This window comes from Chiloscyllium plagiosum, unplaced genomic scaffold (genome assembly GCF_037043375.1).
Source record: "Chiloscyllium plagiosum isolate Xiang-an unplaced genomic scaffold, Cpla_swu_hap1 HiC_scaffold_49, whole genome shotgun sequence".
Lineage (NCBI taxonomy): Eukaryota > Metazoa > Chordata > Chondrichthyes > Orectolobiformes > Hemiscylliidae > Chiloscyllium > Chiloscyllium plagiosum.
In genome coordinates this window covers 12364474-12380893 of record NW_028270187.1, presented here as the reverse complement: position 1 = coordinate 12380893, position 16420 = coordinate 12364474, and the positions used below count along the sequence as shown (strand labels likewise).

The following is a 16420-nucleotide window of genomic DNA, read 5'->3' as shown; positions in this document are numbered from 1 at the left end:
CTCAATGGCAGCGCTGGGGGAGGGCCTCACGCATGCGCTCCTCTCGGCAGGATCAATCAGCATTGGCGGAGGGACTACATTGCGCATGCGTTGCTTTTCCCAATGCTTCACAGAAACAAACACCAATTGGTCATTTCCCCAATTCCCTTCTCTCCCAGTTTGACCAAAGGAATTGGGGCTGTGGGGGAAAGGGCAGAGAAGGTTTCAAGCTGGGACATTGTCCCTTTATGAAGCTCTAATGGAGCTCATTCCCGGGTCATGTTAATAACTCCTCCCTCCGGCTCTCTCACAATCTGATCAGGGGGCGGAGAAACTGGCGGCCACTCGGCCCATCCCCTGTGCTTCCCCCATTTGATAACATCACGTCCGATCTTATGTTAACTGTGGTATGTAATCCTGCTGACCCTCATCCACAAATGTTAATTCCTTTAAGAAAGTAACATAACTGGAAAATAGTAACACAAATGAAATAAGTGGAACACTCTTACTAAGGCAGAATGTAACTGTTGGAGAGAGTCTTGCATCACAGTGTTAGTCCCTGTTTCTGGTTCAGGAGGCGTGTGCAAAAATCAGACCTGGAGCAGGGGTGTGCAATAACGTCTCTGGGCCTCCATTGAGTGTATAGTGGACAACAGATGTCAGTGTGAGGTACGCTGCAGACAGAAACCTTGTGATGTATTGTATGCTTTTGCTTATTCACTCTGGGGATGTGGACGTCGCTGGCTAAGCCTAGCATTTATTCCCCTTTGAGAAGGTGGGAGTGATCCACCTTCTGGAACAGCCTTTGTCCATGTCTTGCCCACAATGCCATGAAAAGGGAATTCCAGCACCTTGATCCAGCGACAGTGAAGGAAAGGGGATATATTTCCAAGTTATTATGGTGTGTGGCTCAGAGACAAACTTGCCCTCTGTCAAGCTGATGTCTCCCTACATCAACTGCATTTAACTTTTCAGATGGAGGTTGCCCTGATTTTGGAAAGGTTTACAATTTACAAAACTTTAGTATTACATTTGTAAACTTAACAAAACTTTAGGGTTCTGTGAGATATTATTTGATGCCAAGAACAGGCATACAAATTGGGAAGAAAATAAACAGACAGACCTAAAGCCTGGGAATAGTTCAGAATTCAGGGTAGAGGAGATGACCTGGGGGTTGCAGTGAGAGGAACTCACTGAGATCTTTGTGGAGAAAGGAGGAGAACTTCTTCAAGGTAGGCATCCTTACAATAGGATTCGCAGTAAGGTTAAAATCAACTTTGTAGACTTCACATGCTTCCTCATTCCCCTCCCCCCACCTTACACCAGTTCCAACCTGACAGCAGCATCCTCATGACCTGTCCTACCTGCCAATCTTCCTTCACATCTATCCGCTCCACCCTCTTCTCTGACTTATCACCTTCATCCCCACCTCCGTCCACCTATTACACTCTTAGCTACCTTCTCCCCAGCCCCACCTCGCTCCCATTTATCTCTCCACCATGGAGGCTCCCAGCCTCATTCCTGATGAAGGGCTTTTGCCCAAAACGTTGATTTTCCTGTTTCTCAGATGCTGCCTGACCTGCTGTGCTTTTCCAGCACCACTCTAATCTTGACTCAGATCTCCACCATCTGCAGTCCTCACTTTTGCCACAATTTAAAATTCAGCAAACGATGCGATAAGGGGCATTGATTAAGAAAGAGAAAATGAGGACAGGAGTAAGATTGCAGTTTTGAAAAAGAAACTAACTGTTAAAGTATTGATAAATGTGTAATGAGGAAATGGAAGAAAACATGGGTTGGTGAACACAAAGATGGGTCACTTACGATCAAAAAGAGGCAATCCATAATCTGGAGCAAAAATGGCTATTCACCCAAATACGTAACTGTTGTTCTCTGATCACAAAGGATGACACTGATGATGCACCAGGAAGTTTGGGGAACAAAGAGTTCAGTGAGAGGGAAAAACTGAAACAAATCAGTATTGTTTGGAAAATTGTGTTGGGACAATGGATATTATTGAAGCTGAGAAACAGCAGGGTCTGGTCATTCACATCCCAGAGTACTTAACATAGTGGTCACAGAAATAGTAAATGGTCATGTTCCAAGATACCAGAGACATTGCAATATTTCCACAGATTGTGGGTTAGCTAATGTAACCAATCTATTTGAAAAGCAAGTTAGAGATACTCTGGGTATTATAGGCCACTCAGCTTGCAAGAAAAAAAAACTTGCAGAGTGTCTGCGAAAAAAAAAGATTGGGTCCAAACAAAGTCAGCATGGATTCGAAATGCCTGTTCCTGTGTCATAATGTTCTATGTTCTCAGCTTGTAAATCAGCTGGAGTTCAGCCCAACCAGTCCACACTGACCCTCTGAAGAGTAACCCATCCAGATCAGTTTCCCTCTGACTAATGCACTATGGGCAATTTACCATGTCCAATGCACCTGACCTGCACATCTTTGGAACATGGGAGGAACCCAGAGCACAGACAGTTGCCCAAGGATGGGATTGAACCTCGGACCCTGGTGCTGTGAGGCACCAGTGCTAACCACTGAGCGAACGTGCTGCCCTATGGTGAGCTGTGAAAGAAGATGCATTGTGATTGTGTTGAGGAGAAGTCAATGGGCAAAAGCAATATAACATGGATAAATGTAAGGTTTGTAGTAAGCACAGTCAGAGTTGATAAAAATGAAACTGGAAAAGCACAGCATCAGAGGAGCAGCAAAGTCAATGTTTTATTTGCAAGTACAAATAAATCATATATTAGACATAGACAACTGGGGTGAAATGCATCTCATGAACAGTATGCAAATAGTAAGGGCATTCTTGAGAGGGAGATTAGGAAATCAAAGAGGGGGATATGAGATAGTCTTGGCAGATAAGGTTAAGCATAATTCAAAGAAATTCTACAAGTTCATTCAAAGCAAGTTAACCATGAAGGAGAGAAAGAGAGTAGGATACCTTAAAGATCAAAGAGGTAGTTGATGTTGTTGTTGGAGCCTTTTCCCCTGAAAAGGAATGCAAACTCAGGAGGCAGGCAGAACTCAGGCAAATGGAGGTTTATTCATGCAAAACCCAGTTAAAGCAGGGACAAAGGATTCTCTCCAGAGACCAGCCCTGAAAGAGAGATCATGACACACTCTGAATTTATAACATAAAGCAGTACTTTCATAAATTTGCTGATAACAATCGCATACAACGTGGTCACTTTGATCCTCCCTCATATTTCGGAATCCCAATCTTATAAAACACCGAATCAATGACAGGCATTCCTTTAACAGGCCTCAGCTTCCCATGACCTCATGGCATTGAACAGACACTTTAATCACTCATCCTTGCCATCTTTCTATGTGTCCTCCTCATTCACATTCCAAAGTTAATTGCGAGACTCCTTCAGGCCTCTCGGGTTGGCTTTATCTGTGAGTCAGTTTGAGTTCTGTTATTCATTGTATCTCATGTACTTCCTTTATGAAATTCTGTTTTTCTTCTCATATTTCCCATTGTTCTAATTATGTGTGTTAAAAATACCAAAGACATTTAGTTGCTATAAGATTTGTAAGAATGCTTTCTGTTCTGGTTAGTTAGGTTTAGGTCTGTTTTCAAAGACTTCCAGCATAGATACATGGAACCAAAACGTTTATGCCTATGTGCGAAAGTTAGTAAGTTTTCAGAAGTACCCTCATTTGCCCTGGACAAAATAGATTACTCACAGCCATTCATGACAATGTACTAAGGGTAGACATTTGTCAGCCATTTTGTGGGAGCAGACATGGGCCATTTTGTTACCAGCAGATCCAGTTCACCTCTGCAGTTCTGTTTGAATTTCAGAAGATGCGAGAGGCAGAAAATGAATTTTCACATCAGTTTTTTACTGGGAAGAAGGCAAACTCAGGAAAATGAATATTGATGTTTTGAAAAGAGTTCACGTTACAGAAGAGGAAATGCTGGAGGTCTTTGAACACAAAGTTGGATAATCTCAGACACCTGATCTCGTGTATCCCAGGACATTGTGGGAAGTTAAGGAGGATATTGTGGTGCCCCTTGCAGAAATATTTGTATCATCTGTAACTATGGTGAGATGCTGGATGATCGGATATTGGGTAATATTTTGCCATTACTTTAAGAAGGGATGTAAGGAGAAGCCTGGGAAGTATAGACCCATGAGTCTGACTTGTGTGATGGGTACATTATTAGAGGTAATTCCGAAAGATAGGATTCAAATGTACGGTTTGGTGAGGAGTGGTAGGAGAGGGCAAGGAATAATTAGGAATTGTCAGGATTGTTTTGTAGAAGGAAATTATGTTTCCCAAAGTTGATTGAGATTGTTGAGGGAGTATCCGAGAAGATTGAGGGCACATTGGTAAACATTATTGACTTGAAGTTTGGTAAAGCCTTTTACAAGTTTCTGCATAGTAGACTAAATAGCAAGGTTAGATTACATGGGATTCAGGTTGAGTGTGCCAATTGAATATAAAATTGGCATAACAGCAGGAGATGGAGAGGAGGTGAACAGTTGCTTATTAGACTGGATGCAAGTTACCAATGATGTTCCACCCCAATCGGTGCTGGGTCCACTTTTGTTTGTTTTTTATGTAAATGATTTAGATGAGAATACAGAAGGTGTGGTTAGTAATTTTCCAGATGTCATCAAAATTGGTGGGATAGTGGACAGTGAATTCTATCTCAGATTAGAAACAAATCTTGATTAAATCAGTCAATGACGTGAGGAATGGCAGATGGAGTTATTGAGGCATTGCATATTTACAAAACAAAGGGTAGGACTTATACAATTACAAGTAGGGCCTTGGGTAGTGCTGCTGAACAGAGAGACCTAGTTGGCCAGCTGCATATTTTTGAAGTTTGCTTCACATGTAGACAATGTGGTGAAAAAAACATCTAGCATGCTTGCCTTCATTGCTCAGACCTTGGAGTACAGGAGTTGTAAGGTTGTATTGAGGTTGTTAAGGATGTTGATGAGTCCTCTTCTGGATTACCATATCAAGTTCTGGTCACCCTGTTATCAAAAGTATGCTACTGAGCTGGAAAAGGTTCAGAAAAGATTTGCTCGGATATTGATGGGAATGGAAGATTCCATTGTAAGAATAGGCTGGGACTTCTGTTCTCTAGAGCCTAAAATCTTGATGAGTGATAGAGTTTTGACAATCATGGGGGCTAAAGGTAAAGGGAATGGTAGGTATCTTTTTCTATGGTAAGAGACTGTAAGACTATGAGACACATTGTTAAGGTAAAAGGAAAAATATTTTAAAAGTAAGATTTTTTTTAAACAGTATAGATTGTGTGGAAAGTTAAAAATCACAACACCAAATTATAATCCAACAGGTTTAATTGGAAGCACACTAAGCTAGTGTGCTTCCAATTAAACCTGTTGGACTATAACCTGGTGTTGTGTGATTTTTAACTTTGTACACCCCAGTCCAACACTGGCATCTCCAAATCATAGATTGTGTGGAATTAACTTCGAAAGAGGGTGATGCATATGGACACAGTCACAATGTTGATAAGACATTTGGATAAGTATATCATTGTTGTGATTTTGGAGGGTTATGGGCCAAGAACAGGCAAGTGGGACTCATCTAGTTTGAGATTATATTGGGTATGGACTGGTTGGACAGAAGGATCTGTTTCTGTGCTATTTGACTGACCCTTGTAGTGAGGCAATTGTCCTGGTTTGATCTCAGTTCATTTTGAAAGCTTCTAAACGACAGCAGAAAGTCTAATTCAGCACACTGTGCAGTCAAACAACACCCTTGGTGTATGGAAATTTAACTGTAAAATGAATCTATCTGTGGAATTCAAAGATAGGGCACTTCTGTTTGGCAGAGGTGGGTATTACAGATGCTGGAGATCAGAGTGGTGCTTGAAAAGTACAGCAGTTCAGGCAGCATCCGAGAAGCAGGAAAATCGATGTTTCGGGCAAAAACCTTTCCTGATGAAGGGCTTTTGCCCAAAATCTCGATTTTCCTGCTCCTCGGATGCTGCCTGACCTGCTGTGCTTTTCCAGCACCACTCTAATGTTGACTCACTTCTTTTGTTTGACAGAAATCAAAATCAGGGTCATACCCCACGGGGGCGGGTAGCTCCCGAAATGGTCCCGTATTAAACAGCAACTTGACCAACTCGAAAAAGCTGAAAAGTGACTGTTGCCTCCATTATCATCCCTGTCTACGGCCAGGGAAAGGACCCTACACTGGAACTCATGCGAGAATAAGACGATAATTAAAGAGACGAGACCACAGACATCTACAAGCAATAAAATAATGTACTCCGAGCACTGTTAAGATAACGTTGTATCAATAGTCCATGATAAACTTTTCACGCTCCTGTTGCTAAACGGTGAACGGCCATGAGGAAAGGTTTCATTTTAGATCATACACAGTGACAGTACAGTATCGAATAAGGGAGGGACTGACACCAATACCAATTAAATGAAGGTAATTCAATCCGACAGATGTGTGTTTAGCTCCTTTCACAAATGCTGTGAGTGGCTCTTAAAAGAGCCTTTGGGTTGTCAGATTTAAGGATGGTCTCTTCACTTTTTAGCAGATCCAGCAGCGGCGGTTTTCTTGGGCAGCAGCACGGCCTGGATATTAGGCAGCACCCCGCCCTGAGCGATGGTCACCCCTCCCAGCAGCTTGTTGAGCTCCTCGTCGTTGCGCACGGCCAGCTGCAGGTGCCTGGGGATGATGCGGGTCTTCTTGTTGTCCCGGGCCGCGTTGCCGGCCAGCTCCAGGATCTCAGCCGTCAGATACTCCAGCACCGCAGCCAGATAGACCGGCGCTCCGGCACCCACACGCTCAGCATAGTTACCCTTTCTCAAAAGCCTGTGAACACGGCCCACCGGGAACTGCAGGCCAGCCCGGGACGAACGAGACTTCGCCTTGGCGCGAGCTTTCCCACCGCCCTTTCCTCTTCCGGACATGGTCACAAACTCACAATCACTTTCACAGAGAATGCTGCACTCCGCCCACATTGCGGCCTCTTATACCTTCGGGAGGAATGGTGGGACGGCCGTTTCTGATTGGTCCCATTGTCCAGCCCCGCCTAATGTTGTTTCAATTCCCAATCAGATATCTGCCTCATTCCCCAATCCGGAGAGGGCACGGGGAGGAGGGCGGAAAGTACCGGCGCCAAATCATCAACCGCTTTTTTTACAATTTGAAAAGCCCGCCAATATATACCGAAAAGTAGGCAGTTTAAACACAGAAGAATGCACGAATACTCGAGATAATTTACTTCTACATGAAAAGTGGGCCCTTTACATTAACTCTCGACCTCATTCCCTAGCCTACTAGAACCTGCCCATTTCTGATCTTGAATTGGGATTTTCCAAACGTGAAACATAAGCGGACCCCAAAACAAAAGGCGCCAAACCCTGCACTCTGCAACTAATCATTTACTTCACATTTCAACAGCACCCCGATATACTGGTACAACATGAGATTACGTCCTCCCGAGTAAGCGCATTAATAGTGAACACGATCGTTCGAGAATATTGTCAAGTTGCCCTCCTTGCTGGACAGGATCATAGATCGCTAAAAGCTCCACATTCCCTCTGCCACTTCTGCAGCTGTTCTAGTTTTATTTCGGTGCATTTTCCAAGCTCTGCATCCGGAAAATAACCGTGCGGAGATTTGGAAATTAAAAATAAATAAAGTAAAATCGGACTCAGAGGGAAACTTTTTTTTTGCTTGCCGGTGGGCGCTGGGGACACTTGGTTTGATGGGGATGAAACTCAGGGTTCATGCCCCACCGGGGTTTGTAGCTCCAGAACTGATCGCATAACAGAGTAACAAGGATACATACAATCAGCTGAAAAATGACAGTGACGTTTAACATGATCTCTCTCCCCAGGCAGGGGCTATAAGATATACATCAACGTATCCGAGAATAAGGCGCGGACCGGGTCATCGATCGCTCAATACTTGACAGAAAGTTCATAATACACAAATCTCGTAGTTATATTAATTTAAAAAACAATGATTCAGCTGTCTCTGGGAAGTTGTGGGTGGCTCTTAAAAGAGCCTTTGGGTTGTGGATGTGTTTGTTTCAGAGCAATGCGGTCCTTCACTTGGAGCTGGTGTACTTGGTCACCGCCTTTGTACCCTCCGACACGGCGTGCTTGGCCAGCTCCCCGGGCAGCAGCAGCCGCACGGCGGTCTGGATCTCCCGGGAGCTGATGGTGCTGCGCTTGTTGTAATGGGCCAGGCGGGAAGCCTCCCCCGCGATGCGCTCAAAAATATCGCCGACGAACGAGTTCATGATGCTCATGGCCTTGGAGGAGATGCCGGTGTCGGGGTGAACCTGCTTCATTACTTTGTAGATGTAGATGGCGTAACTTTCTTTCCTGGACCGCCTCCTCTTCTTGCCGCCCTTTGCTGGCGCCCTCTTCACCACTTTCTTCGCGCCCTTCTTGGCAACTTGACCCTTCTTTTCCTCAGCCATAGCGCCGTTCACTGTTAGACACAAGAATAAGGGAAAACGGGCCCGGAGCTCGCTCTTTATAGACTGACGGCGTCATCAATGCTAATGAGGGATGGGGGAAAGCCTGGTTACTGATTGGCTATTGTATAGGCATGGTAAATTCACTCTGATTGGTTAATTTGGGACTCATCCTGACAGATCCACAATATTATCGGAAACTTAAACCAAAATTTTGTGAAGGGATCAAATTCGAGCTCACTCTAAAATGTGAGATTCTAATTGTAAGGCATTCTGCATCTTTAGATAATGGTTTTCTTTTCTCTTCCATTTTAAATTGCATCACATTTGTTGTCAAGTGAGAAAATGCCTGCAATCTGACAGGGTGCGTGTTTTACTCCTGGAAATTATGGAACTACTTGACAATTGCATTGTGTTGGAGGAAAATGGGAGTTAAGGAATGTTCTCTTTTGCTTGTGTTTCTTGCTCCACACTCTCTGAAAATCAAGGACATCCTACCATCATCTACTCTGTAAACTCCCTCACTTATCTATTCGCCAATTCTTCTTCAAATCTCCAATGGGTATCAGCCAAAGTATTCATACATTACTCAGAATAGCTGCCAGCGTGTGTATCATTGCCAGTTCTAATTTGATTACCTCAACGACTAAAGGGAACTGACGTACTGTGACCTGTGCCTTTTGCTTTCTGCTGGCAACATGAATTTTACTCTCTGTCTGTTCAGCTCCTCAATCAATGTCAGCAGTCTCCAGCCAAAATTTCAGTTTCTGAAATCTTACTTTGCACTACATTAGAATAGATATTATTCAGTGCATTTCAGTTTCTAGCAGGATTTTTTTTCATTATAAACTTTGCTATGTGGATTTTCTCTGAATTTTATTTGGTCACAAGTCATTTGTTCTCATTCTGAACTGGTCACTGCTATTTAAGGATTATTTTGAACATGGTACTTGTGCGAATTTTAATTGTTACAATCTCATCTTATTTGTTTTATCACTATTATTCTCTGATTACACGGTGAATGATATTTTGTTCAGAATTTCAGGTTGGTTAAGAGTTAGTTTACCTCTCGTTAGTGGCTGTGTAAAACGGGAATGCAGTTTTTGATCTGCCCATGTGAGCTTTCAGGAGGTGAATGATTATTACTCTCTCACAATCTGTCCTTGTCAGTTTCTGCTATCTCAACGTGTGACTGTAGTAAACAGCCTGTAACTGTCAGTGATTACATTCGTACAATTATCGCTCAATCCCAAAAGGTCGCTGTTGTGAGAATGTGTAAGTCATTACTACTGCAGTGCCTATCAGTCTTTCCTATGAGAATGTTTGCTGTACATCTCTATGACTCTATGCTCATTTAATTTGTCTGTAATTATCAGTCTACCCATATCAGTCTCTGCTATGAAAATGTAGGAGTGCTTTTATCAGTACTACCATGTCAGTTTCTGTGTTGGGAATATGTCAATGTAGTTATCAACCTGTTCCTGTCAGCTTCTGCTTTGTGAATATATCAGTTTATTTAAACTATTCCTCAGAGGTTGTGATGTGCGAATATTGCAGCCTAGTCATCAATCTGTACCTCTGTCCTTCCACAGTCATTTTGTTTGTGTAATTATCAGTCTATCCTCAAGGTCTCTGCTGTAAGAATGTGTAATTGTAGTTATCAATCTGTCCCTGTCAGCGTTTGCTCTGTGAATGTGACTTGCTCTGTGAATTTACTAATTGGTCCCTGACAGTTTCTGCCATGCAAATGAGAGTTTTGCTGTTTGTTTCTGCTATGTTAATGTTTGACTAGCATAATCAATCTGCACCTGTCAGTTTCTGCTCAATGAATATGTCTGTGTAATTATCAGTCTCCCCTATCAGTTTCTGCTATGTGTCTGTGTGAATGCTTTTATCAGTTTCAACTTGTCAGTTTCTGTGTTGTAAATATGGTCATTAACCTTCACCTGATGTTTTCTGGTTTGTGAATATAAGAGTTTGCTTATCCATCTGTGTCAGTCCGCTTCTGCTTTGTAAATTCCTGAATTTGGCTTAATCTGTTCCTGACTGTTTCTCTGGCGTGGATATGGCAATGTAGTCATTGATCTGTACCAATCTGTTTCTATTATGTGAATATGAGGGCAGTTATCAGTTAGAATGATTGTGTGGCTTTAAAAAGGTGTACATTGTCCTGTCCACAGTAGTTAACATACAACACAATAAAGAAGGAATTGGAAAATCTTAACTTTGTTGGATTACTTAAAAGAATAATGGATACACTAACTCTTCCGAATTACCTGTTCCAATGCAGTAATATCCCACAAACATTCTTGGCAAAAGACAAATTCAATAAAATAGATAGTCAAGCATCCAACTCCAGTAGCAGAAGGAGAATCTGCAGCTTCTGACTGTAACCGAGAGGGGACAACTAGCTTTCCCGTCTTCAGGATGCCAACAGTTTTGCTGAAAGCCAAAACTAAAAATGTTGTTCTGTGACAGCTTGACCACACTAACTCAGGCTGCCTCTATTGTTCCAACTATAAAAAAGCCTTAAACTGTTTACTCTCGCTGCTCTGGTAGACTTCTCGACACTTCTGCCATAAAACCTCTCTTCAACAAGAAAGAAAGGACATAATAAACATCTTAAAGCCACAATATCATCAAACCTTCCATCCCTCTTAAAAATAATCCATCAATATACAGAGATGGCCTAATTTTAAAAAAATATTTTACACTATTAGTAAACAATACATTTACATTTCATTGACTGGAAGCATGCAAACACTCACTGTGGCAGTCCACTTTTTCCTGCAAAGAAATGCTTCCATCTTTTTTCATCAAAGTCGTGGCGACACCTTGGCAATGAGGTTCTGTCATCCCGCCATATATGTAATTTACCAAGTGAATGGCTGCAATAATAAGCTTCATCTAAACAGTCTGTAATTTTTGTTCTTAAAATTTCTCCAAAAACAATAGATGCAAGGTCTTCTTCTCAAACATGAAGTATTTAGATTACTTACAGTGTGGAAACAAGCCCTTCGGCCCAACAAGTCCACACCGACCCGCCAAAGCGCAACCCACCCATACCCCTACATTTACCCCTTACCTAACACTATGGACAATTTAGCTGGACTGTGGGAGGAAACCGGAGCACCCGGAGGAAACCTACGCAGACACGGGGAGAACGTGCAAACTCCACACAGTCAGAGCCTGAGTCGAGAATTGAACCCGGGTCTCTGGCGCTGTGAAGCAGCAGTGCTAACCACTGTGCCACCGTGCCGCCCACCATGTTATTACATGTTATTACATGTACCGAGATCCAATGAAAAGTATTGTTTTGTGTGCTTTACAGACAGATCATATCCTACAGAGTCCATCAGGGTAACAGAACAGAATTTGGAATACAGTGTAAAAGCTGCAGAGCCATTGCAGAGAGAGCGAGATTAACATTAAAATTTGGGAGGTTCATTAAAAATTCTGATAACAGCATAAAACCTTTTCTTGAATCTGTTGGAAAGTGTGTTCAAAAATCTATATTTTCTACCTGACAGACCAGGTGGAGGAGAGTATTACCAGGGTCGGATGGGTCTTTGATGTTGTTGGTTGCTTTCCTGAGATGGGGAAGTGTAAATGGAGCCTTTGGATGGAAGGCTGGTTTCAGTGATAGACTGGGCTGTATTCACAACTTTCTGTAGTTTCTTGCGTTCTAGGGCAGAACAGTAGCCCTATCACGCTGTGACACATCCAAATAGGATGCTAACTATGGTGCATCCATAAAAATGCAAGTGTCTTTATGGACATGCTGGATTTACTTAGCCTCCTGGGGAAACCTGCATGGTGAATGTGCTTGGGTAATTGTCAATACAAGCCTGTCAGTTTCTGCTATGTGAATGTGAGAATTTAGTTTTTAACAGTCACTGTCAGTTTTGCTTTGTGAACGTTTAGTTAAGAATCCTTCCCTGTCAGGCTCTGTAATGTGAATGTGAGTGTATTCATCACTGTTTGCCTGACAGTTATTCTTTTATGAACATGTGACTGTGATTCATTCTGTGATAGTAGCTTTTAGGGGGTTGTAATTGGGACTTAATCTCTTCTGCATTTTATGACTTATGACAGAGTCACAGAATTGGTACAGCCATTCAGCCCATTGTGTCCAGACTGGGACATTCAGTTCTTCACCTGTTCTCCATACTAGTTTCCATTAACTATTGGGATTCTGAACTTTATCAACTCTTTTCAGTTGCTGCTGGACATTTTCAGTGGGCCTCCAGGTGAAGCACTGCCGATTTCTCAGCAACAAACCCAAACAAGAAGACAAAACACATCCAAAAACCCTAGCCACTCTCCCCTACATCAAAGACATCTCAGAAATAACTGCCAGATTACTCAGACCCCTGCCCACAAACTCACCAACATACTAAAACAGCAGCTAATGAATTTGAAAGACCCTATACAGACAACAAGCAAAACTAATGTCATTTACAAAATACCATGCAAGGACTGTAATCGGCACTACATTGGGCAAACAGGCAAAAAACTAGGATACATGAACGGCAAATAGCCACAAAACGACATTACCCTCTGTCATGAGTATCTGTACATACAGATAAGGAAGGACACCACTTCGACAGGGACAACACATCCATCCAAGGACAAGCCAAAAAGAGACACACAAGAAAACACCTAGAAGCATGGCATTCCAATCGAAACTCTATCAACAAACACATTGAGTTAGACCCCACCTACCACCCCCTGAGAAAAAGAACAGGAAATGACATCACCACAGGAAATGACAACACCAGCCCAAAGAAACCCAAACATATAAATAGAAAGCAGGAATCAGGAGCAGTGCTTCTCCTGGAGGCCCACTGAAGATGTTACCTAGTAGGCTGATGAAACACCTGGAAATGTACCTTCCAGCGAGCAAACTTACACCCAGAACCTCAACCTGAGCTACAAATCTTCTCAAACCTTGCTAATGGGTTTAACATTTCATAAATCAGTATTCCATATTTTGTTCATGCATGGAAATGCTTCTGCATTACTCAGGCCCTCAACCAGAATGTGAGTGTGAATAAGATGTGTTTTCATCAGCACAAAGCTGAGAGTGAGAATGGGATTCATTCACTCTATGATACTAGATATCAATGTGCTCCTTATTCTCGGTTAATGTGTTTTACAGTGGTTCAGTGTCATCTAGATTGAAACACGTCACTTTTAGTAATTGCAAGTGTACTTCATTGTCAAACTTCTGCTACTTGACATGAATGAGGTATTATCCATTGCCACTGGAGTCAGCTCCTGTCAGTAAAAGTGAATGTGTTTAATAGATATACAATCTCTGGGACGGTTCATGAAGTTGGATAACATCCACAGCCTAGGTTCTTTAATTTTAGTGCCTATAGGGTCCATGGACAGGTGAACATCGAACTCATTGCAGCAGAAAAGCATCTGTGTTTTTCTTTAGAATCAAGGAGAGAAAGTCAATGGACTTTAGATAACCCCTATAGTGCAGAGTCTAACCAGGAACAATGGGCATATCAAGGTCTGGTTTTCAGGATGCTATCAATTTTTGCATAGTGATATATTTTACCAATGAATTAATAATCAGTATTAACTGAACCCATTTGCAAGTAAGTGAACACATCAACTGCATTGCAGTTGACTGATCACAGTGTTCCTTGTACAGGAAAGAGAATTGGCCAATTCTATTTTATTTACCAATTTGGACAGGATCTGGTGCAAGCCTCTTATGTTGCTCTATGGTAAGGAGGGGGAAAGCAAAAAAGACTTCTATTTCCACCATTCAGTGCAGCATATTTAAATTATCAAATTCAATTTATTGAACTATCAACTCTTGTTGGGGAAAAAATAATGAGGAGCTTGACAAACCTACCAATTTTGGCTTTTTCTTTCATTCTGCACTGTTTTAAACAGTAACGATCCGATTCCACGTACTCCTTGACAAACTACATCCTGATTCCTTCCTTTTCTGTATTGCAACGAAGGCAGTATAATTACGGAAATGATGTTCTCCACTGACAGCAGTAGCATACCTGTTGCTTGTCACACTTGGCTTCGTACAGACAAAATATTACATTTTCATAGTTCATCAAACATTTGCCTTGAGGAAGACGAGAGATATCTTGTCTATAATTACCAGGGTTGTTTCTACTCCTCTTCTTGTACAAGGTAACACCATTTGCTAGTTCCAGTTTACCCCTACCATTCCTGTAGACAATGATGACAAAGATAAAAGCCAAGGTCTCTGCAGTCTCCTCCATGGCTTCCAAGAGAATTTTGGGATGAATCCCACCTGGCTCAGGGGATTTAGCTATTTTCACACTTTCCAGAATATCTAACACCTTCTTGGAAACATCAATCCCAACTAGTCTCGTAGCCTGTTTCTCAGTATTCTCCTTGACAACGTTGTCTTTTTCCAGTGTGAATACTGATGAAAAATATTTATTTAGCGCTACTTCTATCTCCTCTGACTCCACGCACAACTTCCCACTACTGTCCTTGATTGACACTAATCTTACTCAAGTCATTCTTTTATCCCTTGTATACCTATAGAAGGCTTTAGGGCTTTTCCTGATCCTATCCACCAATTTCTCATGCCCCCTCCTCAATCATCTTATCTCTCTTTCGGTCTTTCCTGGCTACCTTGTAACTTTCAATTTGCCCTAACTGAGCCTTCCCATCTCATCATAACATAAGCATACTTCTTCCTCTTGACAAGCGATTTAACTTCCTCAGTAAACCATGGCTCCTGCACTCAACAACTTCCTGCCTGCCTGACAGTTACATACTTACCACGAGCACAGAGTAGCTGTTATAGAGTCATAGAAATGTACAGCATGGCAATAGACCCGTCAGTCCAACTCGTCTGTGCCGATCAGATATCACAACCCAATCTGGTCCCACCTGCCAACACCCGGCCCATATCCCTCCAAACTCTTCCAATTCATTTACCCATTCGGATACCCTTTTAAGTATTGCAATTGTACTAGCTTCCACCACTTCCTCTGGCAGCTTATTCCATACACATACCACCCTCTGAGTGAAAAGGTTGCCCCTTAAGGTCTCTTTTATATCTTTCCCCTGTCACCCGAAACTTATGCCCTCTAGTTCTGGACTCCCCCACCCCAGAGAAAAGACTTTGTCTGTTTATAATTCCATGCCCCTCAAGATTTTATAAACTTCTATAAGGTCACCCCTCAGCCTCTGATGCTCCAGGGGAAACAGCCCCAGCCAATTCAACCTCTCTATAGATCCCAAATTCTCCAACCCTGCCAACATCCTTGTACAAGTTTGCTGAACATTTTCAAGTTCTAAAGGGACATCCCTTCACTCTGAAGCTGTGCCTTTGGGTCCTCATCTCTCCTACTCATAGAATCATCTTCTTCATGTCCACTCTATCTAGGCCTCTCAATATGCTGTAACTTTCAAACAGATTATCCCTCACCCTTCTAATTAAGAAGCAGAATCCTCAATGTCTCCTCATATAACAAGTTCTTCATCCCTGGGATCTTTCTTGTAAACCCCCTCTGGACCCCTTCCAAGTTCAGCACATCCTTCCTTAGATAGGGGGCTCAAAACTGTTCACAATGTTCCAAATATGGTCTGACCAGAGCCTTATATTTGGAATAAGCTGCCAGAGGAAGTGGTGGAAGTGGGTACAATAACAACCTCTAAAAGAGATTTGGAAAGATTTCGACAGATATGGGCCAAATGCAAACAAATGGGACTATTTTCGTGAGTGAGACCTGGTCAGCATGGACGTGTTGGGCCGACAGGCCTATTTCCATGCTGTGTGACCCTATGACTGGGAAAATGGTATTAGAGAATAGAGAGTTGGCTGCTTTTGACTGACATAGTTTCAGTCGGCCGAAGGTCCCGTTTCTGTGCTGTCGATCTCTGACTCTACAATTCCTTGTTAAGCAATCCATCAGAGAAAGGTAGAAGCTGAGACAATACGAGCTGGAGGAGGCTGAACTTTA

The 16420-nt window shown here is 42.4% G+C and overlaps 2 protein-coding genes across 2 annotated transcripts; both read right to left on the bottom strand.

Annotated features, from left to right (window-relative positions):
* Nucleotides 1–6006: 6006 nt before the first annotated feature.
* Nucleotides 6007–6969, bottom strand: LOC148135589 (histone H2A-like). Its single transcript, XM_087984802.1, has one exon. The coding sequence runs from the start codon at nt 6967–6969 to the stop codon at nt 6529–6531; it is 441 nt and encodes a 146-aa protein (XP_087840928.1). The 3' UTR covers nt 6007–6528.
* Nucleotides 6970–7139: 170 nt separating this feature from the next.
* On the bottom strand, nt 7140–8465 carry LOC148135588 (histone H2B 1.2-like). Its single transcript, XM_087984901.1, has one exon. The coding sequence runs from the start codon at nt 8439–8441 to the stop codon at nt 8064–8066; it is 378 nt and encodes a 125-aa protein (XP_087841027.1). The 5' UTR covers nt 8442–8465; the 3' UTR covers nt 7140–8063.
* Between the last annotated feature and the right edge of the window lie 7955 nt (nt 8466–16420).

What these genes read in the sequence shown, in the direction of transcription:
- LOC148135589 (XM_087984802.1), bottom strand. Translation starts at nt 6,969, where the DNA reads ATGTGGGCGGAGTGCAGCATTCTCTGTGAAAGTGATTGTGAGTTTGTG.
- LOC148135588 (XM_087984901.1), bottom strand. Translation starts at nt 8,441, where the DNA reads ATGGCTGAGGAAAAGAAGGGTCAAGTTGCCAAGAAGGGCGCGAAGAAA.